At 38.0% G+C, this 11,716-nt stretch overlaps 1 protein-coding gene across 1 annotated transcript; it reads right to left on the bottom strand.

The window, feature by feature from the left end:
* Nucleotides 1-5,438: 5,438 nt before the first annotated feature.
* Nucleotides 5,439-8,272, bottom strand: si:ch211-198c19.1 (uncharacterized protein LOC100151013 homolog). Its single transcript, XM_036579563.1, has 2 exons — nt 8,167-8,272; nt 5,439-6,626 (listed from the first exon to the last, which is right to left on the bottom strand). Exon 2 carries the CDS (start codon nt 6,618-6,620, stop codon nt 6,072-6,074), a length of 549 nt encoding a protein of 182 aa, XP_036435456.1. The 5' UTR covers nt 6,621-6,626; nt 8,167-8,272; the 3' UTR covers nt 5,439-6,071.
* Nucleotides 8,273-11,716: the final 3,444 nt, after the last annotated feature.

Consider the following 11,716-nt stretch of genomic DNA (forward strand, 5'->3'; position numbering starts at 1 on the left):
AAAGGGCCCTTATCCTACATAGGAAAAAAAAAGCCTGAATTTATATTTACATGACGATTTTCCAACCTCTCTTTATCCCTTACACTGTAAAAAAGTTGTTTTAACTTAGAAAAGTTAGTGTTTGGGCTGCCTTAAGTTTTGCATTGATTGGATTATGAATAGTGAGTTATTGGAACAAGAATCTGTGTTTTATGCCCTAGTTACTCGTTATTTGAAGTTCAAATAACTCAAAACTTTAAAGAAGCCTAGACACTAACCTTTTTAAGTTAAATCCCCAAATCCCTATTTTCTTTACACTGTAGAATTAATTAATATAATTACTGTGCCATTATAACCGATATGTATTGAACGTCTGTTCTGATTGCCTGTCCTGTGCATTATTCATAAAGCAGTACAGGTTGAAACACTCTTTATAACCTTTGTTTCAAAAGGTGGATGTAGGCTGCGTAAGTGGATATATGTAAATGTGTTAGTTTCTATGGCATCACAAATACAATGAACCAGGAAAGTATTTTTTTTTGCAGTTTGGTTTCTATATATGGACCAGAAAGTGAATGATATATTTTGAATGTTTACATACTTCAGCAAATTCTTCTATTTCCGAAAAGAGAGGAAAATCTGGTCGTCCATGATATGGGTCATTCAGAGTGATCAAAAGAAAATGCAGTCAAAAGTTTGCCCATAACTGAATGACTATACAATATATATAATAAATCTATATAATTAAAAAACACAACATTTGAATGCTTACATCGTCCACATTAGCTATGATTTAAATCCTTAAACTCCCAAGTGCATTATGTCCTAGGGCTTATTATTCAGTAACTACAAAATAAGAAAAGCAATGCAAAGTTATGAGAGCGAGGAATGGATCATTTGGCCATTTAAAGGGTTAATGAAGCTTTGGAGAGCTTAGCAATGCTACATTTTATAGTAAAAATTAGCATTGTCAGATATAACACACTGCTAGTATTATTTTTTTCAGATTCACCAAATGAATTCACTATTCAAGTGAGCCTCTCCATCGAAAAAACATATTAACCACTCCACTCTTTATTTAAATGATCATTTATTTTGCTTTCTATTTCATTTTGTACAGCTTATACATTAAAACGCCAAACTATGCTTTATTTACATTTTAGTGACCTATTTATTTTAACTCCTTGAATGGCCAGGGCCCACCGGCAGAAAATGTCACGTATACTGTTTTCATTGCAAGGGCTCAAGTGTACTTTGACCTATAACTCTCAGAGACAGTTACACAATTTAACAAACTAAAGCTGAAAATAATAACTTCTTTCTTCAGCTCTGTATTTAAGTAGTGATCGAGCTCCCTCGTTGATAGAGATGTTAACACTTACACAGAAGAATTTGGCACATGTTCTTATCCAGACTGATTACAGTTTTAATCATATTGCAGAAGGAGGCGATTGCAGGGTTAGAAGTCTTGCTCGAAGACTCTTAGTAGTATAGCATAAAATCAAACTCCACTGTATCGTGTGGAGAGCACTGCCCACTACAGTACTCCAACCAGGCTGACCTGTAAGACTCTGAAGGACGCATTGAAAGCTGTGTTGTTGGTTTCTAGACTGAAGGTCACCACATCTTTAGAATAATGTGCTGAATGGGTCAGATTGTGTTTAGAGGGTTAAATGATGGTGCACAGCAATTTAAGTTCCCAGTATTTAATTAATTATTTATTTCGCCTGATTATTCTGGATATTAGCTTCATCACTAGGGGGCACTGGTACCTTGTTCTACTTTTAGAGCAATCTCTGAGGAATAATCCCTAATAGGAGCTTTCACTGGCTGCCTCTCTCGCCACACACCTGTTCAAATGTTCAGTTTCAACAGAATTTTTCTCATCATCCCTTCACCTCACAGCACAGTGAGGGACAGCATGAAAGAGGTGTGTGTTGGGGGGGTGGTTCACAGTCTAGGAAGGAGGAAGACTCCAGGTCCACACAGTAACTGTGAGGAGGAGAGATGGGGAGGAGGAGGAGGAGAAGAGAAGTACTGGCACACTGCTGGAGAGGCGAGAGAGAGAAGCACATTAATCATCCAGAGACATCTGTTCATTCTGCTGCTTTAGAATTCTGTCAAAGCACTCCTGACTAGGCTCCGTAGCTCCATTGAAGGAGAAAAAAGGCAGGTGAAGGAGAGAAAAAAGCTGTCCTCTGTTATCCATAGGCAAGAGAGAGAGAGGGAGTGAAACATCTGATCTGTGCTGTTACAAGTTCACTTTGTAATTTAGTTTCATGTCATTTTCATTTGTGCTATTGAAAGAAAAACTTGACAAAAGCATAGCAGTGGTTAAAAAAGGGCTCAAAAGCTTTGCCCAGGTTAAAAATAGAGACCTACCAATAGAGAACTGCCCTAATAAAAGCGACAGTGACCATCCAGATATCTACCCAAGTGAAGATATAATGGTTGGTTTTGAAATAATGAAAAAAATCAAGAAGAAAAAGTGCTTATCAGAGGGTCATATATAAAAGCACTTTGTTTACATGTTTAGTAACCATATCTTTCACTATCAAGACAAAACCTTTTAACTCCATCTTACCCTTACAATGTGTTATATTTCATGATGAATGAATGAAACAATAGAAATGAGCCAAAATTACTTGGAAAAATATCATTTTCAGTTAACTTCCATTCAAAATAAGAATGTTATTTCCTTTAAAGTTTTGGAGAGGTTTTGCACAGATAGTGACGACGGCCCTTATTTATCAAAGTCAAGTAAATTCGCCTGTAATGACATGAGAAACTGAGATTTAAGTGCGAATGATGAATCAGCTTCAGCGTGTAAAATCAAGCACCAGCCTACCAGCACCTCATTACGTATCATTTACATCAAGTACACCCTAATTCATGAAGATGATTCAACAGGAAGCAAATGGCTGTTCTTGTAGTTGGAGTTTGAGGTTGAGCAGTGACTGCACTGCTTCCCCTACTGACCAAAGTCAAGTCAAGTCAAAGTTTATTTATATAGCGCTTTTTACAACAGGCGTTTTCACAAAGCAGCTTTACAGAAATATCTGGGTCCAAGCCCCCATAAGCAAGCCAATGGTGACAGTGGCAAGGAAAAACTCCCTAAGAGCAAGAGGAAGAAACCTTGAGAGGAACCAAGACTGCAAAGGGGAACCCATCCTCCTCTGGTTGACAACGGAGAGCAAACAGCATTAGTATAAAATATTAAAATACAGAAGTGGGGAAAAACAGGTGAAGCAATGGTTATAATTAGATAGTTTGAGTCTGTGCAGCAGCAGCAGTAGTATCATCAGAAAGGCCAGTTAATGCAGGTGAGGTTTGCACAGCATTGTACAGTGAGAAGCTCCATGGTGGTCAATCCGGTCCAAAAGGCTGGTGAGCAGAGGGCACCCGATCAAGGGAGAAGAAGCAACAGCATCAGACCTCATAGGATGGGCAGTTGTTCAAATAATACCAAATATATATATAAAAAAAACAAACATTATAGCGTTAAAATTAAGATGACTGGAAAGAATAAAATGTGAAATAAATAAAATGTCTTTATAAAGATGGTAGAATATCAACAGTAGTGTTGTGTGATTATTTTCCTAAAATAACAGATGCTTCTGCACTAGCTGTGTGTTTTATATTGTCTATTTATTTTGGTGGTGTCAGTAGTATCACCCAAAAGCACAGTGTAATGTGTCTTAAAATGGAACATAGAACAGGCGCAGCATTTGTTTACACTGATGTTCATGTAAAATAAGTACATCCACTTTTGCACTGGATTGCTGTGTGCACAGATTTTTAGTACTAATGTTATTTTTATATTTAGTATTATTGTTTATTTTTATTCATATTATTTGTATTATAGATGATATTTATATTAGTTTTGGTGAGTTAATTGCAAATCAAGCACATTTTTTCAGGTTGTTAAACAATTATGCCCAAATTTACACACACTTCTACCAAATGTGAGTTTGAAAATTTATATATATTATATACTATACTATATATTTATATATATTATATACTATATATACTATATATTATATACTGCTGCTGTCAAAAGAAAAGAAAACCTTGTTGTCAGTTTTTGACATAATTTCAAAATGCCTGTTGCCCTTTACATTGTATGTAAATATTATGAAGAATGGACCAAAAGAAATGACCCAAAAAAATCTGGTTCCATTGACTTACATTAAAAGTAGCTTTTTTCCTTTTTCTGTAAAGTTATCATTTTGGAGATATGAGGTTTTCTTCTGACAACAGCGATGCACCCCCAAGCCCTCCATCCCCCCTCACATCATCACGGCTCATGGTGGACACCACAATATGTTATCCTCTTTATTGACTGCAGATCTTTTACTACACAAATAGCTCTTTAACAACATCACAGTAATACATCTGCACCAACAATACTCATTACTTAGACTGCTATGTACTGTTTTGTTGTTGTTAGCTGCCAAATAACTTCACCAAAGAGGAAATACAAACACCTCTGTTAATCATATGATTAAAAGTGATTTGCTTTCTACCTCAACATAAATCTAAACAAGTTCATTATCATGTGTGATATGCTAAAGATTTCTATCAGCCGTTGACTATTGTGATGTACATGGTATGCATGAGTCCTGCAGACTTGAAAGGCATTTCTAATAGCTCAGTTTGTTACAAGTGACCCCTTATTCACATATCATTGTTGTTTTTGAGCTGCAGGTGAGTTTACTACACACATATTATACAATTAGTTGCATTCAATTAACAAGCAAGATCCTTTGGTCTGCTTTTTGTCTGGAATGAACTGTGCAGGTTTTGCACCTTCTGTGCCATTGTAACCCAGTACTTGACCTAATAATTCATATTTTGACAATATTAATGACTGGCTGTTGAGGCAAAGCTTTTTCTTCAAAACTCAAATGACCATTTGCCCCATTTTATATTATATAGAGTATATTTGTCACCCATTACTAATCATTATTCATATACATTGTTGTATATTTTCTTGTGTGACTTCTGCACATATGACACAAGCTAATTTGCTTTCTTGGCAAATTTGTTTGCATTTTTTATTCTTGTTTCCCTGAGAGCAGCTCTCATTCCAAACTTAAGCATCATCATAATTACCACCATAATTGGTTGACGATTGACTGGAGCAATCAAGGTGGAACACCCATCATGGAAAATGCAACAGCATTCATAAAACTGGAGAAATGCAGAAATGCTTCCACCTTTAGCCCTGAAGCGTTCAGCTGCCTGTGATCAGCAGGTTGAATGTTCAGTTTGGGCGGCAAGACAGAAAGAGTGAAAAAGAGAAGTGGCTAAATATGGGTGAACAGATGTAAAGTTGAGAACTGAAAGTTGGCTCAGACACAATCACGGTAAATAGAAACTAACAGCTTGTGTCAGTCTGGGCAGCGGTTTTACAGGACATACTATTACTTTATCTAAAGACAAACCTTCATAAGGACTACATAACACATGTATAAGCATTGAATAACATATTTATGAAGCAATACTTAAGAATTTACTAATATCTTATGCCAATAATCACAAGATGACAATGTTTTATAAAGTGAATCACATTGCATTGAGAGACTGAGGGATAATTTGTTCAATTAATAATACTGTGATGAAGCATCATTAGCGACTAATGGAACTTGAAAATATATAATTGTAGAAACTCACAGAACTTTATTTTTGATGCTTAAGTACTTTTAAAAACAAGTTATTTGCAAATTTACTAAGCACAGAATGTTTGTGTATATATGCATATGTATATTCATATGTGCATATATTTGTATGTTTTAACAATTATGTATGAAAATGATCAGTTCAAGGGTATCAAAATCTGTCATAGCTTCAGGGCCTTCATGCCAATAAAATATAATTTACTTAATAACACATATTGTCTTTATAAATATTTAGATATTGTTTTACAAGTACGTTATACAATGTTAATGCTTATGCATGTGTTATAAAGTCCCTATGTAAAAAGCCTATAAATAAAATGTTACTCACTAAATTAAGCAGCAAATAGGTGCTTACAATCAATAGAAATCATCTTCATAACAATAAGCACAAAACATTCTTTTAAATGTTTATAATATCTCGCTAAAGGCTTCAGGAACAATACGAAAAGCTGCCTGTTGCCTTAATTCCTCGATGAGTTGTGGACCAAGAAGATACGTCTTTGATTTCTTATAGTGCTCTGATATGTACACCTCCTCAATTGTGTTCTTGTTTTTGTTATACTTGACAATCACTCTGTCCATGTTGCTCTTTGGATCATGTGGATTGTAGTATTTCCTGACTTCATAGGGCAGGTCAGTGGCATGTTTGTAATGAAGGTTTCCTAAGGTGAAGTAGCCATACATCTTATCCTTCAGCTTTGGGAGCAGGCTGTTCGGCCCTCTATTCTTGAATTCGTGGAAGCCGTAATCTCCTTTTGTGGGGTTACAGAGAGACACCATGTTGTTGTCAATGCAATTATTCACATACCACACAAGCAGCACAAGACCATGTCTAGGAGGTGGTGTGCCAAAGCCGGTCTTCTCCAGCTCCTCCACTGAGTTTAATGTCTTCAAAGATGAAAAGATCACCAAAGCCGCCAGCAGGATGAGTCTCAGGAAGCGACAGTGTCTCATCATGTAAGTCTGTTCAAGGAGAACATCATATCAAGCACCCGTAACCCAATCGATAACTTTATAAAGTAACAAGTAATGTGATGTAACAAGATTTTATTTCAAGTAGCTATTCTATTGGTCTAGTGATCGCCAATCCAGGCATATTTTAAAGAATCGGGTATTCACTAAAACAAGCTTGATCCCTTGTTTCTTAATCACATTCTATTTACACCACAAAAATATTATTCACAATTTGTGGATGAGGCAGGTTATTTATTTATTTCCAAAACATATCAATCTAGAATGTTATATTATGTACTGACTGAGAACAAAGTGATCAGTTAGTTGCTATATTTTACCTATATTGTGTGCCTGTGTTATCTATGAAAGCACATATTAACTATGAAAGCACATAGATCAGATCTGCATTAGCCGATGCGCTACATGACTGTGACTGCGACATTCTAATACAATAGACATTCAGAAAGCAAAAAAGTTATATATGCAAAGGCTATACATACAAACCTCAATTCCAAAAAGTTGGGACATAATGTGAAATGCAAATAAAAACAGATGGCAGTGATTTGTAAAATGCTGATGCTACTATGCTTACCACTTTGCCAAAAAATGCATTAGCAAATAATACATATATATACATATAATGAAATTTCAACCTTTACAGTGCATAATAACATCAAAAGACTCCCTGAGTGTAAAGGACTGCATGGGATTGAGAATGCTTGACAAACCATTGTCAATTTACATAATTCTCCACTGCCCCCACAAAAGCAAGTTAATACTGCACTATGCACAGTAGAAACCGTATGTCAGCAACGCCACTGACTTCTCTGGGCTTGAGCTCCAACCACCGCTTCTTTTCGAACTGCCGCTCACGCAACGTCACTGGACAGCCGAACGCGCTCTGAGGAAAGCGCCAACCGCCAGATCTGTTACGTCAGCTAACAGACGCCTGCGCTGACTAGCATCGCGCTGAGTGATGGGGGGAGAAGGAGGGGCCATTCTACCCACCCAGAGAGAGCGAGGACTCCCGGCTATGGATGGCTGTAGCATCACCAGGGATCGAACTCGCGATCTCCTGATGATAGGGCCAACGCTTAGACGGTTGCGCCACTCGGGAGCCCTTGTAGATATATTAATCTAAACATTTGAAATTCCATAGTCTACTAATCAGCGCATTTAAAAACATCTCACAGAACACAGCAAAGCAAGAGGTGCCACTACAGTTCATGATGTTTTGATGACTCTTTTAAAGGGGTTCTGCTTTGCTTATAAGCTTCAGTTTAATTCAGTGAATCTTCTATTGTTTGCCTCTGACAGATGATAATGAACAGCTCCTCGAGGCACAAAACATTTAAATTTTAACATTGCTGACACATTAACTTGATCTAATTAACCAGTGTCTTTGTGATATTAAACTGCCTGCATCTCATAAATGCTCTCCAAAGGATGGGGTGGAATTTTTGATACCAGGGAAGTGAACCGAATTGAATAAATGCAACAAATTTGCATGTAATAGCACTCTATCAGGCATTACGGTCCTGTGCCTTACCTCAGTGATTCAGCAGGCTACTGGAAGATTTTGAGTGAGCCTCCAGAGGATCCGTCAGTGAGCACTACAGGATTTGTAGGAAATGCAAGCACAGCATATGCATGTGAAGTGAAAGGGTCACGTTCTCTTCACACTTATTTACTCATGGCCACACAGGATGTGGTAAAAGCTGCGAGATTCACTTCACTTATTACCTTTTCTCAGTTTCATTGTATACGTTGTATTGCACTTAAAGGTAAATTCCACCAATTTTTTTAAATCTCTATAAAAATGTAAATAATTCAATCAATGAGATGTAAACAAAGTAATTTAAAGTGGTTTAACACAAAAAGGTGCATTATAGAGAAACACTGACTTACTTACAGTGGTGGTGATAGGAACTAGGGGTTGTAATGTTTATAACTCAATTGTAGTGTACTATTCAAATGCAATTTCAATTGTAAAACACTATCCATTTTATTTACTCGCCAAAATGACAAGTGAATTTACTCATCTTCTAAGTTTTTAAGTTTTAAGTTTCTTTGTAAATAGGTATGTTTTGGGCCAGATACTCAAAACAATGTCTCAGGCATTAGGCAGTGTATTCATAATCTTTTGATGCAAGAACGTTCTGTAATATTGCTTTTAGAGACATTCAACAGTTTGGACGTCTGGTTCCTATCACTACCACTGTGAACAATTCTGACTCTGCAAGTTTCTCTACAACAGAGCATTTCACATGACACCACACTTAATGACTTTGTTTATATCTTAAGCATTTAATAATGCAGATATTTTAAAAAACTTGGTGGAATTACCCCTAAAAGAAAATGATTATTTTTTTGAGTACACTTAATTCAATCCATAATCCATTTCCAACTCATGGAAAAGTGTATAAGTGAATGTGCTTTCATTTAAATCAGAATGAACAAGTCTAATCATGGACATGCTTTGACCTTTTGGCCAAAAACAAAGACTAGATAAAGAAGACCACAGAAAAAAAGCATTAACATTATGATGCACTATTATTTTATACAACTCAACAGTGCTGTACCTTTCTTAATCAATCCATTTGTGCTGAATAAAATATTCAACACTTATTCCTCTTTTCTTGTGTTTTAGTAGAGAGGGATATGACTGTATCCTGAGGGCAAGAGAAAGACTGTTTGTTAAGCTGCTGTACTTTGCTCCTCTAACACAGGAACATGGCTTTTCTCTCTGCTGTCAGCTCCTTCCAACTCACAGCGTCATATCAAAGCCTCCCCACTTCATTAGAAATAAATTAGACTTTTAAATGATCCCTGCACTGCAAACAAGTCCAACACTGAGGGATGGCAGAGAGAGGGAGAGAGAGGGAGAGAAAGAGAGAGAGAGAGAGAGAGAGAGAGAGAAAGAGAGAGAGGAGGGCAGGCATTTGCATTTCATTTGCAAAGATTTAACACCAAATTATTCCGTTCCATTTTGCAGTCGTTATTTATTTATTTCCTCATCTCACCTCTTACATCGACTTGCTTGCTCGGGTATTCTCCACAGCAACACGGCTGCTTCTGTTGTTTGGTGGTTTCTTTAATTTGGTTCCTCTGGCATATGTAGACAGCTCTCGAGGGTCACACTTTGTTAGATCCTCCAGGCCTCGTTCTCAGAGCCTGGCAGGACCACACCGGAGCAATAACTACACCTTCTGCTGATAGAAAAAGTATGACCTGATTTAACCTATTCATATCCACTAAAATAAATTTAGAGTTTTAGAGATCTAATTACATTTTGCTGCTAATGGTCAAGAATTCAGGCTTTCCTCCTAGGTTATGAACATATTGTGACCAATATTTGAATGCTCAGCACTAACGTTATATCCATACCCTATAGTTAGCTAGCTAACTGCTGGGCTGTGCTTAAGAAATGGAGGTTACACAAACTCCGGCCTGAGTCAACATGGTCATCTTTGCATATTTCTTGTGTGCCATATTGTGCGCCATACCTGTAAAGCACAACTGTGGGGAAACATTGTGAGCCTTGATGTCGGGAGGAGGGGATAGCTAGCTAACATAGTGCAACAGCGGTCAAAAGAACAGTAGAATGAATTCAGTGATTCAGTTTTGAGAAGAGCCCTTTTATTAAACTTAGCAGGTAGAAAGGCATACATAACGCTGAACCCACAGGGGAGGTCACCGCCAGCCACACACTTTATGCTACCAGTGACTTCCACACTCACAAACACCAACTTACCCAACACAGAATAACACATATAACATACACTACACATTTTAAACTAACAGAACAACACAAACAACAATAAACAGTATCTTTTTTTTAACTGAGCCTCTTCCCTGCACACCAGCTCCTGGTTGCCTGCACACACCGTGGCTGTCACCACAATAGCATTATTCTCACAGTTAAGGTGGATTGTGGACTACCGCCCTCTCGTAAACGAAGTTAGTTGCTTATAGTAGGATTCTACAACATTTGGCTAAAGTAGGAAGCAGCATCTATCTACACCACAAACAATGGTGTAATAAACATTCAGTACATGTACTGTTAACAAATATAGAAAAGCTTCAATAACATACTTGCTGAGAGTTTTGTCTGAGACTAAATGAACTAAATAAGACTTTTTTTCACAGAAATCATTAGGCCTTCTCTGATTCTTTGAAGGCCTAGAAGGCCCTAAGGGTTCTCGGCTGGGTTGATCTCAGGAGGAGTTTAGTGAGCACCAGACAAGAGTAATTTTTTAAGAGGGCATATTTTTCTTCACACAGTCATCACAGTTTACCCTCTGGACAAAGAGGGTAAACTGTGATAAGGAGTGGAGTAATTGGCTGATCACTCACACCTGTTCCTTCTTCCCTCTGCTTTCTTAAACAGCTCTGTGGTGGCTCCCGAGTGGCGCAACCGTCTAAGCGTTGGCCCTATCATCAGGAGATCGCGAATTCGATCCCTGGTGATGCTACAGCCATCCGTAGCCGGGAGTCCAAGAGAGCACAATTGGCCTCGCTCTCTCTGGGTGGGTAGGATGGCCCCTCCTTCTCCCCCCATCACTCAACGCGATGCTAGTCAGCGCAGGCGTCTGTTAGCTGACGTAACAGATCTGGCGGTTGGCGCTTTCCTCCGAGTGCGTTCAGTTGTCCAGTGACGTTGCGTGAGCGGCAGTTCGAAAAGAAGCGGTGGTTGGTTTCACAGGTCTCGGAGGAAGCCTGTGTTAGCCTTCACCCTCCTAGCGTTGATAGCATCGTGTAATTGGGGGAGTCCTAACTAGCGGGTGGAATTGGAAACGACTAAATTGGGGAGATAATTGGGTAAAAATCCAAAACAGCCCTGTGGTTGTAGTAAGTTTTTAGAGGCCTGAGCTAACTTGCCAAGCAGCTGAGCAATCATATGCAGCCTAGTAATCCATTAATACCCCAACTAACAGCTCAGTCGGAATAGAATATGTCCATGTGAGCACCTCAGTCGGAATAGGCTAGTCTGATTGAAGCCATTCGGAATACAATTTCTATCTGATTGAACGAGGTGGGTAATCCTGTAAATAATTGTTAAATAGAAGAATAATAACGCCTGTATGTGATTGCATTCC

This window comes from Colossoma macropomum, unplaced genomic scaffold (assembly GCF_904425465.1).
Source record: "Colossoma macropomum unplaced genomic scaffold, Colossoma_macropomum, whole genome shotgun sequence".
Taxonomy (NCBI): Eukaryota; Metazoa; Chordata; class Actinopteri; order Characiformes; family Serrasalmidae; genus Colossoma; species Colossoma macropomum.

Bases quoted from the DNA above. Each gene is read 5' to 3' on its own strand.
- si:ch211-198c19.1 (XM_036579563.1), bottom strand. From the start codon at position 6,620: ATGATGAGACACTGTCGCTTCCTGAGACTCATCCTGCTGGCGGCTTTG.